The sequence below is a fragment of the Artemia sp. Qi Xiang Cuo genome, chromosome 14, assembly GCF_049724085.1.
Source record: "Artemia sp. Qi Xiang Cuo chromosome 14, ASM4972408v1, whole genome shotgun sequence".
Lineage (NCBI taxonomy): Eukaryota > Metazoa > Arthropoda > Branchiopoda > Anostraca > Artemiidae > Artemia > Artemia sp. Qi Xiang Cuo.
Genome location: NC_142807.1, coordinates 27,164,573 through 27,188,649, shown reverse-complemented (window position 1 = coordinate 27,188,649; position 24,077 = coordinate 27,164,573). Strand labels below are relative to the sequence as shown.

The 24,077-nt window shown below is 36.1% G+C and overlaps 1 protein-coding gene across 1 annotated transcript; it reads left to right on the top strand.

The window, feature by feature from the left end:
- Window positions 1-2,057: 2,057 nt before the first annotated feature.
- On the top strand, window positions 2,058-23,383 carry RNASEK (Ribonuclease kappa). The gene is made up of 3 exons (XM_089100186.1): window positions 2,058-2,291; window positions 13,176-13,295; window positions 23,206-23,383. The coding sequence occupies exons 1-3, from the start codon at window positions 2,223-2,225 to the stop codon at window positions 23,299-23,301; spliced, it is 285 nt and encodes a 94-aa protein (XP_088956312.1). The 5' UTR covers window positions 2,058-2,222; the 3' UTR covers window positions 23,302-23,383.
- Window positions 23,384-24,077: the final 694 nt, after the last annotated feature.

Here is a 24,077-nt window from a genome sequence, read left to right as displayed (position 1 = left end):
TTGAGGACTGGAGCAACCTTTCAATTATTTATTTAGTATAAATTTAGGACAAGTCCTGGTCATAAGGAGACATGTTAAGAAAACAATTCTTACTTCATAATATTCAAAATTATCCTAGTTAACCATCAATCCTTCCTTATGTGATCACAGAAGCAAACCTTCCTTATGTGTTCGCGGCGAACCTTAAATGTTTTTTGTCGCGAGTCTTGGAAAATGGCTCGATCTTGAGGTTTCGTGATTGAGGATCTCAAAGTTTGAGTCAGATTCCATTTGAAACCCGCCTTTGATACTCGGTGTCTTTCAGTTAAGTTTAGAAACGGATATAAAAGCAAAGTGATACGAAAAGTTTTTTTGAGTCCGCATGACCCTTAAAATTCCTTCGGAGTCTGACAAAAATATCGAAATTCCCTCACCCCTAAAAATCCCAGAGACGTCTTTTCTCTCATTAGTACTTCTCAAATTTGCCGTAAAATCAAAACGAAAGATTTTTCGTTCTTTAATCCCCAAATTCGCGTCATTTTCTTTTTTTTCGTTTTTTCTTTACACTTTTACTTGCAATGATATATATTTTTTTTTTAATTGTCGGCTTTCGTAATCCGGTGGAATCTCAGCGTCAAACAGAAGTTGTACTTTGCCATATTTTCAGATGTAAAGACAAGTTTTACATTTAATATAAAAAATTTTCGTTCATACTGACATTAAGCGAGTAACTGAAGTTTTGGACAGTTGAGGACGGATATCTTTCGAAACGAGGATATTTCAACCATTCTGCCGATAGTCCTTTTCAACGGCTTATGGAGGTCAGTGTGGGCAGCAGTTGGAGGGTGAGTTACTATAGAACCTTAGACCCATGCAAACAACTGAACTAGAAACTCGTATAGCCGCGTCTAATTCTCCACTTTCCTTACTTTTGACATAGACTGTAACATCCTAGAAGCCACACTGTGATAGTAAATTCTATAGCTTAGACAGCTAGTTGTTACACATACTTTTAGTCTTAGTCGTCCAGTCAAGCTTTAGAGAGAATTTGTCAATAGCTGCGTTACTTCTGCCGCTTACGGCCGGTTTGTTAGCCCTTCAAAAGTCAAGTTTCTCCACGAAGTCATGGAAAATTTTGAATCTATGTTCTGCCAAATGTCGTCCCAAAGATAAGTCGGTATTCCAAAATTATTATATGGATTTACAAAAATCGTGCCAGTGTTTATGCTATGCAAACTTGCGTCTTTATTCTTATTTGAAGTTCATGAATAAATCATTCCTGATTAGAATTGGAATACTGGTTATAGAATTTAGAATACATATAAAATTTTATTTTTTGTTTTGTTTTTTCCAAATGTCGTGCATCAATTAAGCTCTGTTCAAGGCACAAGGTCAGTCATCTTTTTATTCTTGGACACCGCAGTACTTGTATCACCAGAGAGGGAAATCAAAACAGTTTTCGATTCCTGTCACCTAGCGACTGAACGCCATTTATCTCCATGTTTCAAATCAGTTGAGTCGTAGCAAGAATCGGAATCTCGCTTTGTCAGAGCCAAAAGTAAATAATGTCGAAAGTCGAGAAAATTCGGAATAAAGGAAAGTCAAGCGTATCTAATCAGGCTAGACCCCCCACGTTTGTTCATGCAAACGTTATCTTCCGGCCGAATCGCCTATTTTTTCGTATGAAGAAATCAGCCAGAAGAAAACAGACGCATTGCGGTTACGACAGGTTCCTGCTTCTTTTATAGTTATTTACTTCTCATCAGAACCTAGCTCTACTGCTGGTTCACACAGATGAGTTCTCACGATTTTTGCATTAACTCACGGTTTCTCCCTTATGATGGAATATTATATATTTAGCTGGTTTGCGAGATTCGTTAAAATATTCTAGCGCAGTTGAAGAACCATCACATGAAAAAAAAAAATGCAAGCCGTGCGCTTCCGCGTTGCATCTATTTGAACGAAGATCTATGTCATCGAAAAGCCTACGAGTGATGCGAAGCGTGGCGAGTGACAATTTTTTCATACCTTTGGCAACAGTGCTTGGCATATATCTTATTCTTCGGCTGGTGGCAACCCTAGGGGTGGGGTGGGCTGCCATGGACAAGCCATGGATTTTTTGTTCTTACACTTGCCATGGCCTTTTTTTTTATCTGGCGGCAACCATGATTAGAAGTCTACCGAATTCTAATGAAAACGGTTGATCTTGTGAGCTATCTTGTGACCTATACTGTAAACATATTATGGCCCTTTGTGGTCCTAAATTATCATTATTTGGGTTGATAGTAAGTGTTTGGGGGATCATTCAACTGGTAAATATGGATTTCTTTCTCAGTAGCTAGAAAAGGGGCACTGTAGATTATGTTTATCTAACCAATTTTTTTTATTTCCATGGGTGAGATATTCAGTAGGCTAGATAGATAGCCAATCACCACTTCAACAGTTAAGTTATTGTAAAATCTATATTCGGACACATTGAAAGTGGATTAATTCACTATTGGATTTATCTAGATCTTCTGAATAAGTATGCAATTAGCTCAAATATGCTATTTTAATTCCATGAAATGGTGAATATCTAAACTAACAGAGTAGGCTATTCAGGCAGCTAAGAAACAAATACTGAAATTATAGACAAGGTACATTTTTTGGTAAATTTTTTGTTACTGATAGACCTATTATTGACCTACAAATAAAGTAAACATAGGCCTACCACTTGATGCCTTTTTTTTATGCTCTTTCCAAATAGCCTATGATAGGCCTAATCATTTTGGTAAATTTTTACCAAATCACATTATTGACTTACAAATAAAGTGAATATACCACTTGATGCTTTTTTTTAATGCTCTTTCCAAATATAATAATCATTTTGGTAAATTTTTACCAAATCATATTATTAACTTACAAATAAAGTGAATATACCACCTGATGCTGTTTTTATACTCTTTCCAAATATAATAATCATTTTTGTCAGAAATGAATTTTACCCCCACCCCTAGGCTATATACCAATTCAGGGTATAATATTTGCACATTAGGGGTGTTAGGGTAAAGTTTAAACTTACCTCCCATTTACATCAGAAATAAAATTTGCCCCAACCCCCCTAATGTGCAAATATATACCCTGAATTGGTATATAAAGAGGTGGGGGTAAAATTCATTTCCAACAAAAATTATTAGGCTATTATATTTGGAAAGAGCATAAAAAAAGGCATTGAGTAGTATATTCACTTTATTTGTAAGTCAGTAATATGATTTGGTAAAAATTTACCATCATCTTTGTTGGAAATGAATTTTACCCCCCACCCCTATATATACAAATTCACAGTATATATTTGCACATTAGGGGGGTGGGGGAAAAATTTAAACTTACCTCTCATTTACATCAGAAATAAAATTTATCCCCACCCCCTAATGTGCAAATATATACCCTGAATTGGTATATATAGGGGTGCAGTATAATTCTTTTCTGACAAAAATGATTATTATATTTGGAAAGAGCATAAAAAAGTCATCAAGTGGTATGTTTACTTTATTTGTAAGTCAGTAATATGAATAACAAAAAAATTACCCATTTTTTCTATATTTGAAAGTTGTTAGGTTAGGAAAATAAAACTTTCAGCAATGAATCCAGGGCCAAAAACATACCCTTAGAAAGTATTGCCAAGCTACTCTGTTAACCCTCTTTTGTCTACTTGACAGATCTATATCTGTTTAAATTTTCACATAACAGCATTATATGCTTTTTTTGGATGTCCAAAAAAAACTAATAATGTTAGCTAATAATTTTCCCAATAATAGTGTTTCTGCTGTTCAACTAAATACTGGTATCTAACATTGTTTGAGGATATCTTTAACAAATCAAATGCTTATTGGAGAATTTATTTTTGTTAGCTAGCAATTCTGTTTCTGCTGTCCAAAAAAAGCTTGTTTGCAAACAGTTGGATGGCAGAAAAACCCCTTAGGCTATATCTTAATTTTAGTTTTGAATTTCTTTTTCTCTGGTTTTAATCTTGAAGATGCATTTCCTGTGATTTGAGTAGAATTTTAAGCCATATGATGAATCTATTTATGATGCCAGGAGAAAGGCAACTATTTTAATGAAACTTTTTGATCATTTTTGTAAATCCTGCTGCTCATGTGCAACCTAATTCCTTGCTGGTAGCTCTTTTACTTCAACATGAGCTGGAGTTTGATAATTCAGGCATTTGACCTACACCTGAACATGTTGAAAAGATTATGCAGAATCCATCTGTTGATAAAGTCCTGATATTGATGGTGTTTTAAATGCTGTCATGCATTAATTGGCTCCTTGCTTGGCAAGTCCTCTTGCTTCTCTTTTTAACCTTTTTTTGGATTCTGGTAAATGCCCTGTTGCATAGAAAAAGGCAGTGATAAAACCTCTTCATAAGGGTAGACTAAGATCAGATTTTGGTAATTGTTGACCTATTTCAAATACTTCAATTTTTTCTAGAATCATAGAAAAAGTATTTATTGATCAGGTCCAAAATCATTTTGAAAAAAAACATCCTGTGGTATGTAGCACAATATGGTTTATGAAAATCAGGGCCTGTAATACTCAGCCAAGTTTTGCCATTCAGCCCATAGCTAACCCTCCATCCACATTACCAGAGCAACCAATCCAAGAACCAATATACCTGACAACTATGAGTATAGAGAATGTTCTGAAAAGGCTTAAAGGACTAGATACAGATAAAGCTGCTGGGCCAGATAACCTGCAACCCAGACTATTAAAAGAAGCAGCTGAACAAATTGCTGAGCCAATAGTAGTGATGTTTGAGATGTCACTCACTTTGAAAGTGCTCCCAAGCAACTAGAAGCAGGCCAACATCAAGCCCACCTTCAAGAAAGGGAAAAAGAGGTCACACAAAAAAGCTGCAAGTCTCCTGTTGCGATCAGTGTGAGTGACAACTATGAGTATAAAGAATGTTCTGAAAAGGCTTAAAGGACTGGATGCAGATAAAGCTGCTGGGCCAGATAACCTACAAGCCAGACTATTAAAAGAAGCAGCTGAACAAATTACTGAGCCAGTAGCAATGATATTTGGGATGTCACTCACTTTGAAAGTGCTCCCAAGCAACTAGAAGCAGGCCAACATCAAGCCCACCTTCAAGAAGGGAAAAAGGACCAAGCCAATAATTATTACCATATAAGTCTTACTTTTGTTGTATGCACAGCCCTTGAGAGCATCATTAATGATGCACTGGTCCCTCACCTTTAAAGAAATCAGTCAATTTCAAGAAGTTAGCATGGTTTCCATAAAGGCTGCTCAATCAACACAAGCCTCATTGAATTGTATGACTTTGTGACCAGACTCTTGGATGATGGTCTTCCAGGGGATGTCATATTGCTTGATCAAGCAAAAGCCTTTGATAAAGTAGAGTATCAACTTCTTCTCTTGAAACTGAAAGCATACAAGGTGCATGAGGATATAGTTGCCTTGATTGAAGCCTTTCTTACTGGAAGAGCTCAGAGGATAGTTGATGCCACCAGCAAAACTGTTTATTCTGATGAAATTTCTGTCATTAGTGGAGCTCCACAGGGCACAATCCTGGGCCCATGTTGTTCAGGATATATATTAACAACTGTACAACTCACCTGAAAAACTCACTGGGACTATGACAATTGACACTGTGCTGACAATTGCAAGCTCATAGGACAGGCCTAAATTAGCCCCAATCACTCAATAATGCAGGAGGATTTACATGAACTATCTAGATGGTCATCTGAGTGGGGTTTGCAGTTCAACATGGAAAAATGCAAAGTCCTGCATCTTGGACAGAACAACCCTAGACAACCTTACCATATTGGAGATGACCTACTTGAAGCTGTAAGTGAGAAGGACCTGGAGGCTATTGTTGATGACAAACTCATGTTTCACAAGCTCAGGTTGCTAAAGCAAACTGGGCCCTAGGGCTCATAAAACAAATGTTTACCACCAGGAAGCTGTATGCTGTCAAGAAGCTATACAAAGCTACTGTACATCCACACCTGGAATTTGGAATGACCCTAGGGTCTCTCCATTATGAAATAGTTGTTAAAACACTAGAGAGTGTCCATGGCGCACAGTTTGGGATGCTCCCGATGAGCTGAGCCACCATCATCATTGACCGGTGTCTACAGGATTCGTCCTTATTGCTGGCTAGTGCAATTTAAGGTAATTTAAGGTAAAGGTGAGCAACAAAGCTCATACCAGCTTTGCAAGACAAGCAGTATGAGGAACACCTCATTTCCCTCAAACTCCCCATCCTAGTCTGTCAGAGGAAGAGAGGAGACACAACTGCTACTCACAAACTACTTGAAAGGTACCTCTTGGGTCAGGTTTTCTCCTCATCCCTTGCAAGGTCAACAAGAGATCACACAAAAAAGCTGCAAGTCTCCTGTTGCGATCAATGTGAGTGTCAGTATTTCTTCTCTGTACTTGCTGTCCGTCACTGGAACGGCCTCTCTGAAGCCACCATCCAATCCCAAACCATAAATGCATTCAAGAAAGGAGTTGATCAGGACTGGGCCAGTGCAGAGTGCAGGCTAACCAAGGGTGCCAAACCATAGCAATATCACATCACCAGCAAGATGTTCCACAGGAGGCTCATCATCAACTTATCTCACTGGAAATGCGATTTACTGTAATGGAAGTAATTAATGATTTTCAAATGATGGCTGACTTAGGTTGAAATTTTGATTGTGTTTATGTTGATTTTTGTAAGGCACTTGATAAGCTATCAATACCTCTACTGTTGAAAAAATGCCTGAAGCATGGGATTAGATTGAGAAATCTGGCATGTATTACAGATTACCTAACACATAAGTCAGAGAATGTTAAGGTTGGCAAAGCCTTATCTAACCAGTGTATGGTTTTGAGTTGAGTCCCTCAGGGTAGTTGCTTAGGACCAGTTCTGTTTTGTATATTTCTAAATGATTTGCCACAAGTAATTCAACATAGTAAAATCAAAGTGTTTTCAGATGATGTAAAGCTTCTCTTCCCCCAGTTTCTCTTCCCTTGATGTAAAGCATATTTTCCCCAGATGATGTGGCTCTTCTACAGGGTAATTTGAATGCATTGGCTACTTAGTGCAATTTAAATTGAATAATTATTAATCAGGGAAAATGTCATGTGGTGAATCATTTAGTGAATGCAGTAGCATACTGGTATTCTATTGGTGAAGTTTTAATATGTTCTGTTGATTCTATTAAGGACCATAGTATTGTTTTTAATAATCAATTGCGGTTTGATAAACAAGTATTAGCTGTATCACTTAAAACCAATTAAAGTTTGCTTTGTATCAAAAGAAGGTTGGTTTAACCCACTAAGCTGTATAAGACCATGACATGACCAATAATTGAATACTGCACATCTGTGTGGTATCCAACAAGAAAATCTGATTCACAGCTTATTGAAAAAGTGCAAAAACAGGCATCAAGATTTGTCCCTTATTTGAAGTACTTGCCTTATGAATGTAGACTAAGATGTCTGAGCCTACCTAGTGCATCATAAATGCACTAGGTGCACTAGGCTACCATCTTTACAATTCAGGAGGGATAGATTGGACTTAGTTAATGCATTTCAAATTATTAAAAGTGTTGATAATTTGTCTTTTAGTGATTTCTATCAGTTTAGCCATTATTCAGCCACAGAGCAGAATTCATCAAAATTGTATCAGAAAAGGGTTTTAAGAAAGGTTGGACAGGGTTCTTTTGTAAATTGGTCCATTAGATCATGGAACATGTTTCCTTGTCATGTTGTTACAAGAAATAATGTTACAGCTTCTAAAACAGCTTTGGTTGGAACCTCTTTTTATGAAGGGCAATATATAGAACCATAATATTTTTAGCATTTGTATGATTTGTTTTACTCAGTGTCACTAAAAAGAGTTTAATGAATTTGTCTCTTTGTGCATTCTGGTGTATTTGCTAAAAAAATTTTGTAATGTGTTCAGTCTAAGCAGTTTATTAGTTAATTGTGGTACCAATCAATACCCAGGGGGTCAGTTCTTGTATATTGTCTTTTGTGTATTGTTGCTTATTATTTTGTTCACTGTTAATTTGTAACAAGACAAGCCTATGGCTTACTTTGTTTTGTTTAAAGTAAAATAAAAAAATATCAATGTTTTTTTTTTCTAAATTTACAAAATCTATTTGCTGATCTTTGAAACCTCATAAATTGGGATTGAGCAAAGTTGTGAAGCTGAAAATACTTTTCATATACTTCATTTAAACAGAAGTTCTATTTTGTAAAGTTTGAATTTTATAAAACAAGCATTTTTAAAAGGTCATTAAAGGTGAGTGCCCTCTTGAGGGATAAGGAGTAGAGGCAGGTACTTTTAAATTCAATTCCAGGACATACTTTAGCCTGTAGATCCATCCCTGAAAGTCTCATTTTCCTAACCTAACCACTTTCCAAGATAGCAAAAAGTAACTTGTCTAGAATTTTATCTTAAGCCCTTTGCAGACCCTCAAAAATTACATCCTTTTCTCTTATTTTACATGCAGCATATATACTTTTATTTGCATCATTCTTGTTATAACCAGTTTATCCATAAATTGAATTGACAGTGATGAAATTAATATGTGATATTTATTTGGGCAAGGTTGGATAGAATAGGTTAGTTTAGATTAAATTAAAATCAAGCTGGCAATGGAAACAGATTTCATATTTGGATTCAGAGTGAAATTCTGATTGTGGAGGTAGGTGTTTCTTAGCTGTCTGAATACTCTACTAATCTAGATATTTACCCATACAACATTCACAATTTCAATATACTGATAGACATCTGTGAGCCTTATCTTGGACATGGATTTGGTGGAGACCTAGGTTAGGGGCTATAGAGAAGGAAAAATGTTGAGAAAACAATTCTTACTTCATAATATGTGGAGTAATTATAGCTAACAGATTTTGATTGCAGCTCCACTATAATTTACCCCCCCCCCCGCCCCTAATACAGGGGCATCCCAAGGGGAATTTTTTTTCCAAAGGGGTAAAATTCCAGCAGAAATGGGCATCATTTGACTATTTCTAATAATGACCTTTTCTAATATTTCTTTTCTGTCTCTTTCCATATATCATGATTTAACACATGTATTTGGTTATATGTGGAGTAATTATAGCTAACAGGTTTTTGATTGCAGCTCCACTATAATTTACCCCCCCCCCCCCCTACTACAGGGACATCCCAAGAGGATTTTTTTTTCCAAAGCAGGAAAATTGCAGCAGAAATATGGATTTGGTAGTTGTATTGCATGAGTTCTACCTAATTGAAAATTTGGTGGTTTAACATGTTCATTTGGTCTGGAAAGTGCAACTGCCCCCTGCCCCATTGTAATTTACACCTATTTTTTTTTTTTTTTTAGACTGCCATTATTTTTTGTAGTTCATGCTGTGAAATGTCAAAGAAAAGCTATCTTTCTTGCTATATAATTCTTTCTTTGAAAAAGGCCATTTGATTAAGGAGACTGGGTCTGGTTTGGTCTAAAGGATTCTATTAATGCTTATTTATAAAACTGTAGATTTTCGCTCTTATTAAAAAAAAAATTTACAAAAACTTTTTCTTTTACACAGGGATGTGAACTTTGAAAATTGCATTGCATTTAAAATAGAGGAAGAAGGCACAAACAATTGTCATAAAAAGTGCTAATTTTAAGTCAAATTGCTTCTCCACAGCATAAGATTACCTTTTCAGGTATTGAGCTTGCCAAAAATAGTTCTATAAGAGTCAATTACAAAATAAATGACTATTATGTAGAAAGTCCAAAAAAGCTCAGCCACTGGACAGCAGCAGGAGACCTGAAGTGACCCCCCTAGCAACTGTTAACAAAATACTGGCTAAGTTCACACTGCAAAGTTAATCAGAAATTAGTACTGTAAATATGTGCAGTTGATGAACTTCAGCTCCACCTCCTAAGGAATCCTTGAACCCACTTTCACTAATATTTTGGTAAAGCAAAAGAGGTTTCATGCCTGATTGTGTATCTGGTTCCTGATTCACAACTGGAAGATCAAGGATGTGACTTAGCAGCCATGACCTTACAACAACATTTGGCAGAGAATGAAATGACTAAGCAGACATCAGACTTTTAAAGCTCATCCAATCCATTCCAGCAGCAAACAGACAATATTTCTCTTGAGTTGGAGAATGCTGTAGCTTGTATATCACTAAACAGTCCCCAAATAATTTTACCAGAAGATGCCCTTCCTTTAGACCTTGTCAACTCTGTCAGCAATTCAAAAGCTAAGCCCACTATTGAAAGCTGCATTGGAATTATACTAAGCTAATTTCTGATGGAAAAATTGTGAGACTATCTTAAATGAAGTTCAGTGATCTGAACTACTTGATAAAGAAGATATTTTATCAAGTTGAGGAGCTGGTCAGCAAGGGAAGCTACAGAAATATTTCAGTAGGCAATCACATTGAGCTGCTCTACTTGATTCTATGCAATTTTCAAAGTGCAACTCCTCTATAGGATCTTTGATGAACGGATAATAGCACAACATCAAGATTTTGCAGGCTGCTGATGAGGAAAAGAATCAGCATATTTTATCTGTCCTCCTAGACAGCACAAGATACTTGGCCTGGTAACAGCTAGCTTTTAGGGGATCTGATTCAGAGGAAGGAGGGAACTTCTATCAGCTTATCCACCTCTTAGGTTGACATTGTCCCATATCAGAGCATGGTATGAAAACCATGACAGTTGTCTTCATAAGGTCATCTACTTGAGTGGAAGATCCCAAAATGAGTTTATCTCTGTCCTTGGAGATGAAGTGAAATGTAAAGTAAAATGAGCTGTCAAGAAGTTTCAGCTCTTTGGGATATTTGCTGATACAACACCAGATGTAAGTCATGCGGGTTGTTGGGGTGCAATATATCAGTGAACATGGACTAGCTAGAGAGTACATATTATATACAGTGGAATCAAAATCAAAGAAAAGCCTGGATCTACCTAATGGCATAGTATTGTGCATTTGATATGCTGGTCTCAGTGAGAAGAAGCTGGATTTCCAGTCAGACAACTTTGCCAGCAACATGTCAGGACGTTTTGAAACAGTCCAAGTTCATGTGACCAAATTATTAAAACGAAAATTCCATACTTTAGTTGTCTGGCATACCACAAAAACAATATTATGGACCATGCTTGTGAATCTTCAAGTTTTGTCATGAACATGTTTGGCACTCTGAGTTCTTCATTCCTTCTTCACTGGAGGCACTATGTGCTTTACCTTTTACACAGAGGCGATGGAAAAGGTTGAAGGCAAGCTTGCTTTTGATGATGAAAAGTGATACTCGATTAGACACGGACACTAGAAGTAAAGCACAGAGCCTCAGTATTATGCAATTTGATTTCATCTACCCCCTGAGCTTCATGAAACTCTTGGTGAAACAAACCAACAATGCTCCAAGCTGAGAACATTGACATTATGGCTGCCACTCAATTGATGGAAGGAGGCTTAAAATTATTTGTAGACGTCACTGATACAGACATCAAAAGACAGATTGAAGCATCAGTGATTCTGACTAGGAGTATTGTTTCAAATCTTAACCTGGAATCAAATCATCTGGAGAATTACAACCCAGAAGCAGACTTCAGCCACCACTACAGCCCACACTCTATTCCAGCAAAATTTAGAGGTGCAACACCTTCTTCAGCCTCCCTGCCACTTGACATTTGAGGAGTTTTACAGTTGGGAAATATGATTGGTCATAGCAGTCTTAGTCTTATAAATGAAAGAGACAAAAACAATTTTTTTTTCCTATTTTTGAGTGCCTTGTCAATTGTATACTCACTGAGTTTGATAATTTCGTGCAAGCATTCCCCAAACGGAATCTGATGAGAAAGGAGTTTGAATCTCAACTTTGTGTCTTCAAATACGATGCTGAAGAATGGCTCATTGACATTGATATAGCTATTGACCATATGGCAATGGTAGGCTGTAGCAGAAGGCAGAAATTAAAAGAAAAAGGAATATACCATTAGATCCTCTGTTGGATGCTCCTTCCAAATATGATAATTGCTGCCATTGCAATTGGTTTGAGTCTACCTTTTCTTTGACTCTAGATTTCGGAAATACAATATCAATAATTTGAGCAGACTTTCAAACAATATGAGGATTTGTTTTTTTTTTCGAATTCTTTAAAACCTTATAAATCAAGACTTAGCAAAGTTATGAGGCTCAGAACACCTTTTTTTGGCCCTCGTTTGTGCTTTAGATCTTCTTTTGAAAGTTTCATTTTTATACCACAAAATTTATCCAAGTTCATCAAAGGTCAGTACCCTATAGGGGATGAGAGTAGAGGAGGATATTTCAAGATACCATCTTGGGGCTTTGGACCCAATCCTGTATTTTTCATTCACCTAACTTAACTATTTTCCAAGATTATGAAAAGCCCCTCATTCAGAACGTTACCCTATCAAGTGACACCCTCTGATTCTCCAATCAAGACAATATTTTGGTATTCCAAATATATTAATTGGTGCTGTTACAATTTTGTCACAGCCCTCCAAACTTTCATTTGGCTTGTAGTTATATATATATATATATATATATATATATATATATATATATATATATATATATATATATATATATATATATATATATATATATATATATATATATATATATATATATATATATATATATATATTATTATTTTTCGTTTTTTCACCAAGTTTTATCAAACGTCATGTATAGCCACTGTGGTCTTAAATGTATTTACCTTTTTTTTGCACTGAACCAGGACTTGGCTCATTTTGTACCATGTCATGAAAGTTATGCTTTTCTGACTTAAAACCATTTTTACACCAAGTCAGGTCTTTGCTCTGTTTTGCAGCACATCAAAAAAATTCTGCAGCTTGTACTAAGCTGTTCTTGTTAATTGACCTTGTTTTTGTAACAAAATGCGGGAAAATCATAATGACTTTCAAGGAAACAAGTTACTAACTTTGCTAACAGATTATTACATCATAGACAGTAAACATCTAGATTTTTTCCAGTCCAAATTGTGTTAAATATGGATTCTAAAATGTATGTATAAACATAGAAATGTTCAGTTGGTGTGAAATGCCCTAGGAAACAAGAAAATGTTCTGCCTGGGAATATTTATGTGTCCCTTCATCTACAAAGGTTTTAGCCTGTGAAGAAAACTCTCCAGAGATTGGGTAGTTGAATTTTTGTTCCTTTTACAGTCTTTAATGGGAATGTTCTTCTATACTCACAGTGTTGCTTTTGCTGAAGACTTAGGGCTGGAGCACCCTTATGATGACTACGAAAAGTTCAAGACTGATGCTGATGCTAAATTCTTACAGGTTAGTTACAATTATTGTTTTTAATTTGAAACATGGGGAAAGTTGACCTCTAACTCTGACTTTAATCTACCTTCAAGATTAAATATGTAAAAACAAGCGTTTCTGATGGAAGGATTGACACTTTAAAATTCAAAAGAACTCAAGTTTTTCTACATATTTTGTGACTTGTCACTCTTGCTAGTCTCCTGCGTTTTGCACTAAAATTTGACTGGTTCATTTTAGAATGTAATAAATGCAGCGGCTTTGTAATGGAAGGGGTTTATTTACTCATTTTCTTCCAAACATTTGGGGAAAGAGTGTTCTTGTTTAAAGTAAGTAAAACTGAATGAGCCATTTCGTCTTCAAAGCTCTTATGAAGCCTTAGAACATTCATTCATCATTTACAGAGAGAGAAAAGCCGATCTTTAGAATAAATAGCGGAGGGTGAGCAGAGTGGAAGTCTGTATTATAGGTTAGCATCCTTGTTCTGAATTTTAATACTGTTCTTAGATCTCCTTCCCCCCCCCCCCCCCCTTCTCTAAACAGAATGATTTTCCCGAAAGTTCTAGTTTGATCTTCTAGCTATAAGACAAAACAGGGTACACTTTTTAGGGTTCATATAAAACTCCTTACATATTAATGAAACCTACTGACTGTGTGCAATCTCTATGACAAGATATAATCATTAGCCTTCAGATGAAAAGCGCATTCACTCTTATGAACATCCAAGAGCCAACTGACTGATCTGATCTCTGCTCCCAATGAAAACTATTGTTTTAGAGACAGTAGGGAAACACTCTAAGAGTGTACAGCATCATGTCATAGTTTTCAGATTAGCTGTTTGCTCGCTGCATCTTGCTAGTATTGTCAATTATGTCTAATAGACTGATACATTAGCTGCAGATAAAATTTGGTTATATTCCACATGTTCCACTTTCTGTTATAATTAAAGGAAGGTTAAAATGGTGGGATTACATTATCTGGATCAAAGGTTGCTATAATTCTTGCATTTTGGCAATCCAGCTCGGGCCAAATGAAAACAGGAGATCCTCAAATGAGGTGGGTTGGAGTACATGGAGTGAAGGAAGAGCATTCATATTTTTTTGTGTGTGTGTGTGTATTTTGGTCAAATTCAGTTAAAAGAAAGAATAATAATGAAGGCACTTGGTGGCCATAATATTTTTGATTACATTTGATCTATTAATAATTATTTTTAAGGAGCTCACTTACGAAAGCCTAAGATTAAGAGTCAACTCAGTTAAGAGTTAATATCCAAGGAAAGGTTACTTGATTTCTGGATCTTACAATTGCAAATTTGGTTTGCCTTTCAAAAAAGGACAGAAGATAAAGGCCATGCTCCTCTGTGTAGCCTGCACCTTGCATATTCCAAGCAATGCCTCTGTTTTAGAGACTCTTTTCTTTGTCTCTAAAATCGAACTTTGATTACCTTTTCGAATTATTATGTGAAGTAGAAAGTAAATTAATTAAATCTGCTAAATATTGGGAAAGTTTTGTAGATGTTTTTTTTTCTGAAAATAAGAAACAGTTAAACTACAATACAAATTGTCCAGTGTTTGATGCTGTTGATTAATATTGTGCAGAGTTATGTCTAGAGGAGCATTTTGTCATGCTTTTCAGCACTTCTAACTGTAGGAGCTGCTTTGTTTACATGAGAGTGTTGGTTTATATTTTCTACAGTTGTCCTGTTGCTTGAAATCAGTTTTCTTTTTCTTTTTTGTTATCTGTTGTAAAAGAGTTCCAGATGAGCTCAAAATGGTAATTTTTCTTGTCTTAATTTTCAAGAAAACTTAATCTCTTATTTTGTTTAAGTTTGGCTTTCCCTTTTCTTCTACTTTTTGGTCACCTTTTACTAGAGAGTTCCAGATGAAATCGAAAATTTCAGTATTTGTTTCTATGGCAAATTTCTTTGACTTTGCTTTCAAGGATAGTTTATCACTTGTTTTGTTTCTTTTAGTTTTAGTTTAGAAAGGAAAGACATCATGCTCTAAGAAATCATAGGCAGCATGGTAGAACTTCTTAAGTAAACATTGAAGTGGCTTTGATGTATTTTTTCCCTGTTCAATTTCTATGGAAGGGGTGGTCATAGGAACTTTTGAAGGGGCTCATTTGAGTCGCAAAATTAAAAAAATATGCTCCCGGGTATATTTGTTCCTTATGCCATGTTTTCCTAGAATTTCCATGAATATACTCTGAAAATAACAGGCATACCCAAGTAAATGAAAAGATGGTATGATTTCAAATTACCATAATTGAAAACCTGATTTTCAAATTATTTATAATATCGTAAGAATGGATTGCGGGATCCAATTGAAACTTTAGGGCGTACTGGAGAGGGGGGAGGGAAAGCTCCAAATTTTGACTTGGACGAGGCAAAGGTAAGTAAAAAAAAACATTATATGTGTCCAGCTCATCGAAATATTGTCTTCAATATCTGGGAATTGCTTGTGGGATGTAACTGAAACTTTTGGCTACTATTGGAAAAAGAAAGTGGGAAGGTTGGGCAATGGAAATACCAATTTAGTGTTTGGGGAGGGGGAAGGGTTTAAACAATTTCTGTCTCCAATCCAAGCAGAAATAATTTTTTCCACTACAAGCTGATTTTCTTTCTTTTTGTTGTTGTTTGCGTTCCGACAAATAGAGACCACAGTGTTTAAGTTGCATATTGCTTTCAGTGAAACATAATGCCATTCAAACAGTTTTGGTGTTTTGAGGGGGAAAGAACAGGAAGCACCATTATTGCTTGTAAACCATGATTGGACTTTAGACATAATTTTTTAGTTGTGTTGTTGTTATGACAAATGGAAAAACACTGCTCGAAATATAAGTCATTTTCATTAAAGCGCACAAGCCACTCTGGCTTATAGAAGGTTTAGTCCTACTTTTTTTGTGGCGATTTCTGTTTGTTTTCAGTTTTTCTTGTTTGTTTGTTTTAATTTCAATTCGTTTTGGGTTTCATCTATTTACTGACAGTAATTTTGTTCGTTTTAAGTTTGAATTATGATTTGACTTTATTTCTGTTCGTTTTTTCATTTTAATATAGCTCTTTGCTATCAAATACATTCATACGCTCTATACTTTTCTTTGTAACCTCTTTTTTTGGAGAAAGTTCTTTAAAAAATAAATTTAGGAATCATCTGACTGAAAGAATGTTTACGATTTGTGTGTATGTGTGCGTGTGTATGCTTAGAGCATGTGTACATGTTAGTGTTTCTGTGTCCGTGTGTGTCATGTGGCAGCGTACGTGTGTTCGCTTATGTGTCTGAGTCCATAGAATACGTATCGGTACATTTCGGGATAGAGTTAGTAGTAAGGCATCAATTCTTTTGCCATTTCGTTGTGTAGGTCAGACTTCAAAATTTCCTGGCGAATGTTCAAGTTAAAAATCGGTTAAGTTTAGATGCTGAAGTACAACATAGTAAAAAACGGAGTTTGTCAGTGTGGATTCTGAATGGCTGACAATAAGTTTGGCTATTGAGTTTTGTTTCCTTTTTGTTTTTAAATAAAACAGAAATAGTGTTTTTTGTAAGTGAAAGTAAAGAGCATTGAAGCTAACAACTAACAGAAGTCGTCGTGCATATAAGGGAGAAGTCCTAGGCAGGTCTATTGGCAGGGGGTGAAAAATCTAAGAGGAGGATTAAATTACCCCCCCCCCCCCTGATAGATTCTCCACCCCAGATTTTGAAAATACTTTTTCGGTATTTTCGTTGAAAACTATTTCTTTTTTGGTATTTTAATTGGAAAATTCTTTTTTTGAGGATTTGTCATTGAAATGTACCCTTTTTTGGAATATCTCCGCTTACCTCCCACTGTCGACACTAAATTTTGACTGCTTTCTCTTAAAAAAGTAATTAATTAAAATTTAATTTGTGTTTGTTTTAATATTATCTTCAAGGTTATCCTAAATATACGCGGTCTCACTGAATTAAATTTGCTTTTCAACGTAGTTTTTTTAACTAAGAGGTAGGCTGTCAACCCCGTCGAATCTCCACTTTTGCACTTCAACTTTTTTTTATAGTGGTTTGATATAGAAGACTCACGTTTCCCTTAAAAACTACATTTCCTTCAATCAATACCCATATTTATCTGATAACGTCCATCTTATACATTTTCAACATGTGAGCCTGAATATCCTTTTTTCGAGGCTTAGGTACCTTCTGCACGAAAGATGCACTTCCGCCCGGATGTTTTTTATTGACGTGTAGAAATGAATGTGCCGCTGTGTGCAGTATGACCTCTGAAACTGGAAGGCTATTTAAATAACCTTTCGATAGTTCTTAGTCAATTAACTTCCTCATAATTTCTCTTCAAAATTGTTTTGGCCCTGTTGAAACCAAATTTGTTTGTTTTCGTGACGGAATGGCAGCAATCGACACTTCGCTTGTGGTTTGATCTTTTTGTTACCTAAAAACTGCACTAGAAATTTTATATTCAGTAAGTATTTGGCCTCTCCAGATAACCTTCGATCACTGGTATGATACCATCCCCCCTGAGAAAATATGAAACAAAGTTTTAAATTTTTGCAGAGAGTAGCTTGAAGCTTATTTTTGGTGCTCAGATATTTTGAGTTTTATGGTATATTTTGGGGTTCCACTCCTGTTTCTTTTCTTTTCATATAAATGACCTGTTTTTGTTCTAATTACATTTCCGTAGATTTGCCTATAGTATAATTTCCAATGACAATTTAAAAGTCTCGTTGCTAAGCGATAGTTGTTTTGCAATAAGTAAGCTTTGAACTAAATTCTATTTTGGACTTCCTGGTTGGGAGTCATTGAAAGATAAAGCTAAGAAAGTAGAATGGGCTTTGAATGGGGATTGAGATGATTGGTTGGGCCAAGTGAAGGTCCACCCCTATGAACAGTTGTGTACAGAATATTATTTTTGATTTAGTCTGCGTTTAGATCCCGTTCGGGGAAACATATTTTTGTGTTATTGTTGTGACCGGTTGGAAGAATACAAGTAAGGTATTTTCTACAAACTGTGTACTAGTTTCCGTAAACCAGGCTGGGTTGGAATAGAGTTAGGAAATACCGTCTTTATTATATTGACAGGGGGGTTGTTACCTCCAAGGAGAGAGTTAGAGATTTTCTAGCCGCAGCCCAAGGCGGGTACATTTGGCTTTAGAAAGAGGCCATTTGACCACTCGATCGCGTTATCATACCCTGGGACAGGGTATACTGTAAATAGGGTAGTACCAAACCCGATATTTGCAAAACCGGTGTGGTAGACGCGGGCATCACATTATAATTTGGGGCCGGGGCTTTCCCATCCAATAAGTGGTGACACCCGCATATTACCACGCCAGTGGAGTTGTGGCCTACCAGTATAACACTGGTGGCTGAATACACGAACATTGGTGGGAGCAAGAAAAGGTTCTATCAGTAAACCTGATAGTAAAAGAATTCTGCGTTTTCGAAGAGACTAGTTGAGTTAGCCTACATAGTGATAGTAGCCTATTGTGGTTACATATAAAGAGAAAAAAATACGGAATCAATTAATAGAATTATGAAAATCTATTATGGGCTGTGCCTTGTTAGATCATAATAGGAAAATTTACTAATCAATATATCGTGCAACTAATTTGTGTTCAAGAATATAAGGTTAATTGACACGCGGGAATTTTTCGCGAGAGATCGGAAGTTAAATGGGTGAGAGAATTTTCATTTAGAGTGAAGAAGTTCTTTGAAATTAATTGAATTTTGAAATAATGTCGCACAAAGATGAAATTAACTCAATACCAAGAAGGGCAAGTGAAGCCCATAGAAAAAGTAGGAAAATAGAAAGAAAGGCTAATATGGAGGTCTTTGAGAGAAAGCACCGAGAATATAAGGAAAAAATGCAGGCTGAGAAAGATGAAATTAGAAAGAATAGAAAAGAGGACGAAAGGGCTAGAGTAGCCTATAAAGAAAGAGACAGGGGAAAAAGAAACCTACAAATGAAGCAGAAAAAGGAGAAAAGGCCCAGTTGGAGGTTTTTGAGAGAGATCAACCGAAAAATTTCTGGTTTCCGTATGTATGGAGACCAACTAACCTTAAAAAGGCTAGCTCTAGATTAAATAGTCGTTCTAAGATATTTAGCAACCAAGAGTTTCTAAAAAGAATCTTGTCTAAAGACATTAATCATAGCAATACGGAGTTTTTTATAAGAGTAGCAGAATTCAACGGAGCCAGCAAGGCAGAAGATATTGCTTTCAAAATCCTTACGGAGGCCGATAAAAACCAGTTACAAATATATGAAGAAATTGTTAAGGAAAACGAAAAAGAACGGTCGGCAATTGTTGAAATGATTCAGAGTCATATTGACATTTTAAGAGGAGGGATGGGGGATAAAAAAATTGTTCTTAAACGTCAACAGATTATTGAGGATCTATATAAGGAATTGGATAGGTTTTTTCTTTTACGAGGCGTACATTGCTTACGAGGCGTACAAAACAGCACTTAGAGAAAATTTTCAACCCTACGAAGAGTTAAATAAGAGGGTTGACAAATTTCAGATGGAAATTATTGGCTGGGTTCTTCTATTAATTAAGAAAAATTCTAGACCGCGAAAAGTATATACATCTTCTTCACATAAAATAGTAGAAGGGAAAATAGAGGAGGAAAGACAAGAACGTATAGAGGCTGAAAGAAGAGCCAGCGAGCAAAAAGAGGAGGAGGAAACAAACAGAGAAAGATAAAAGAGAAAGAAAGGAAGAAAGACAGGCCCGTAGGGAGGCCTATACAAAATATTACCAGATATTGCAAAAACAATTGACAGACTAATGAAAACTCTTTGGGGAAATTCACAAAGTGACGTTCTATCACAAGTTACTTATAGACCGTCGGATAGCCATAATAATTTGTCTAAGGATCAATTGCGAGAAAATGAAAATCACCAAACATTAAACACTTTTACGAGAAAATATACAACTTCGTTGACTAACGGGGGAGGTGGACCGGCCCATAAAACAAATTGGGTGGCTGTGCCGCCCTGTTGGAAAAACGAAATGCTTGATACTCAAAATGATGATAATCTGGTAAAATTTGATTCCTCAGAACCTTTTTCTAAAAATTGCCATAATAGAGATGAGAAAGTAACGTATAAAAGAACAAATTGGGCTATAGCCGATAATGAAGGAAACATTGACGAGTTCGTGAAATCGCATAGAATAGAAGGAAAATTAAACGGAAAATTGACCGAAATAGTAATTGACTCAGGGAGTGAGCAAACTTTTGTGCCCGTCTGCTTGGGTTAAAATAGAAATTGCAAGGAACAACGGTACAATCCAGAGAAAAACGATAAAAGTAGGCTTAGTACCTACGCTAGCAGTGGATGTTTTAGTAGGAGGAGACTTTTGGAGATATCGGAAATCGGAAATCGAAATTTCCAGAAAATGGAAAACTTGAGAACACTTTTAAAGAGTTTGAGACGCCGAAAAATTTTTGCCGGAATGAAGCGCTGATTGTACCAGAGAAAAAGGAGACGAAATTTATTGTACACGCTTTTCCTCGCAATGTTCGAGAAATTTTAGTACAATATGAAAAACCAAATGTCGGAGTTCAGTTCCCATTTGATAACGAAATATTTGTTTCTGCGGTAAAAGTAAAGAAAACTAAAAGAGAGAAAAGAGATATTAAACGGAGCTACAATGAAGAAATGCAGTCAAAGATGGTGGACACTGGAGTCCAAATCAGATTTAACGATGATTTATTATTTTGCGCGAATGGCAAAATTGAGAAAAGTGAAAAAAAAAACAAATTAATGCAAAAAAGAGACAAAATTTGGAGATTCAGGCTGAAATGGCGAAAAATAAACAAGTGTTGGATGGGCTGTGCCTTGATAACATAAAAAATAGGGGGGGGGGGGAAGAAGTCAAAAACCCATGGGGAATAAAACAAGATGGATACAAAATAGAGATGAATGACCTACAATGGGTTGGGGAAAGTTGGGAGAGATTGAATGCCGAGTCGGATTGGAAAAATTTGGAAAGGAATCTGAGATTAGTATTATCAATTCAAAAGATAGATCGATACTATATTAGGGGGACGAAGCCTCTGTGGAAGATTCCCTGTAAGACGTTACGAAAGATAGCCCTTTTCTTCAATACACAACTGGCGGACCAGTTGTAATCCCTTTATCGATGTTTCGCCTTACCGCTCAGTAGTCCTAGGGGGATACTCTCTCCAAGTCACTTCATATTTCACCCAAACATTTGTCCAGTAAACCTATTCATAGTTTTTACTCTTCATGGGAATCGACAATTATTTCCGGCAAACTGTATTCAGTGGGAGATGTATCTAAATTTCATCTTCAATTAGCATCAACGCATATTCTGCATTTTATTATCCCAGGTAGGGAACCCAGAAAAAAGGCGATTCATGGTTCGCTCAAAATTTAACTTCAGTTCCAATGCTTTGGTCGTGTTCAAGGAGCAGCGCACTTCTGGCCTTATATTATTTCAAATTATGTCAAAGTGAAATTAACTTTTTTATTGAGACGAGAGATTGTTTCAACATACGAAACTTGAGAGGCGTATACAGTCAATTTTCTACGATGGCTGGCATCATCATATGTGCCAGAAACTGATTCTCTGTTCCTCTCTGTAAATTCGTGAGAGTGAGAAATTTTTTTGTTTTTGATTGTGCTGCGCACAATCATTATCTACGAATCTTGGGGACTTCAACTTTCAAAACCTAATGCGGATGCTATACGATTTACCCCATGGTGGTCTTACAGTAGAGACGTGTCGATGACGACCGATCCAGAGCCAAGCGGTGGAAGTAGTAGCATAGACACAGGTGGAAGAGAGAAGTCAAATGGATTTTGTAAAGTTGAAGTTATGTGTTTATGTTTGTAAGGGTGGACCAAGGTAGTGTGTGGGTGGCCATTTATCTTACAGGGGGAGGTGTTGGGGTCTCACCCCTGTTTCTTTTTCTTTCAGATAAATGACCTGTTTTCGTTTAATTACATTTGCTTAGATTTGACTATAGTTTAATTCTCAATGACGATTTAAAAGTCTCGTTACTAAGCCATAGTTGTTTTGCAATAAGTAAGCTTTGAAATAAGTTCTATTTTGGACATCCTGGTTGGGAGTCATTGAAAGATAAAGCTAAGAGGTAGAATTGGTTTTGAATGGGGATTGGGATGATTGGCTGGGCCAAGCGAAAGTCCACCCCTATGAACAGTTGTGTACAGAATATTATTTTGATTTAGTCTGCGTTTGGACCCTGTTCGGGGGAAACATATTTTTGTGTTATTATTGTGACCGTTTGGAAGAATACAAGTAAGGTATTTTCTACAAACTGTGTACTAGTTTCCGTAACCCAGGCAGGGTAGGAATAGAGTTAGGAGATACCGTCATTATTATATTGACAGGGGGGTTTGTTACCTCCAAGGAGAGAGTTAGAGATTTTCTAGCCGTAACCCAAGGCGGGTACATTTGGCTTTAGAAAGTGGTCATTTGACCACTTGATCGCGTTATCATACCCTGGGATAGGGTATACTGTAAATAGGGTAGTACCAAACCCGATATTTGAGAACCGGTGTGGTAGACGCAGGCATCACATTATAATTTCGGGCCGGGGCTTTCCCCTCCAATAAGTGGTGACACCGGTATATTACCACGCCAGTGGCGTTGTGGCCTACCAGTATAACACTGGTGGCTAAATACCACGAACAGTATAGTTTGCTCTGTTTATCTTTTGCAAATTAATTTTACATGTTAGGACTAAAAAAAAGAAAGTACATTCTTTTGTTGCGTGTTAGTTTAAAAAAACTAACACGCAACAGAAGAATGTTTAGTCACTATTCCAAAATTTTGATTTTAGTTATATTTCCTCATCATAAATTGCTTTTATTCCTGTTTGATCAGTATATATTATTTAGGCTTATTGACAGACGTTCCTGCCACTTATATTTAATTTTTATATTTCAGAATGCACTGAATTGCTGGATAGCTGCTTGTATCTATGTAGTGACTTTGTGTTTTTCAGTTCATCAGTTCTGGCTGAATAATAGAACTTCTGTGTGAGATTATTTTGACGTATTGTTCTTGTTTTTTTTTCATTCCAATTTATTGTTGTCGTCTAGAATTATAATTCCGTTTTAAGTTATTTCTCTAAAATTCTTTTGGTTAGATATTTCCCTGTTTAGATTCCTGGATCTTAGAATGCGGAAAAAGTGGCAGTCCTGGCTAAGGTTTAGATATACCATATCCTGTATATACTATGACTATTAATTTTACAAATAGTTAAGAACAGTTGTAAACAATTATTTTAACGACTTTAACCATTAATTCTAGCCGGTCAAAGTAATTTTTATAATTTTTGAGTCAGGGAATCTCTTTTTTTTTAAGCTAGCTATTGAAAAATTTTGACATTTCTCAGTCTACCCAATTTTATGTTAGCATTTCTTATTTAAAATCAGTTAAGAAAAAAAAATCATTCAACTTAATTCAAATGTATACCAGGTCTTTAAACTACTTTTGTTACAACCCCTTCAGAGGAACCAAATTCTTGATATGTTACTTGAGACGTGCACATATAGTTGATAAAAACGTCCTCATTGACTACATGTTGACATCTATGTTTATACTGGTATAGCAGACTAATCCGTCAAAGTAAGGGAAAAGACGAAGTAAAGAAGCAACATCTAATCACAAACAAAACATCTAAAGGGTGCTCTCAGCCTCACGACTGCTTATAGAGACAAACATGCTGTATTTGAGGCAAAAATGCTAAGGCAAAAACCATCTTCATGAGACATAAAACGTCCAAAAGTGTATGTGATATAGGAGGTTGGCAATCA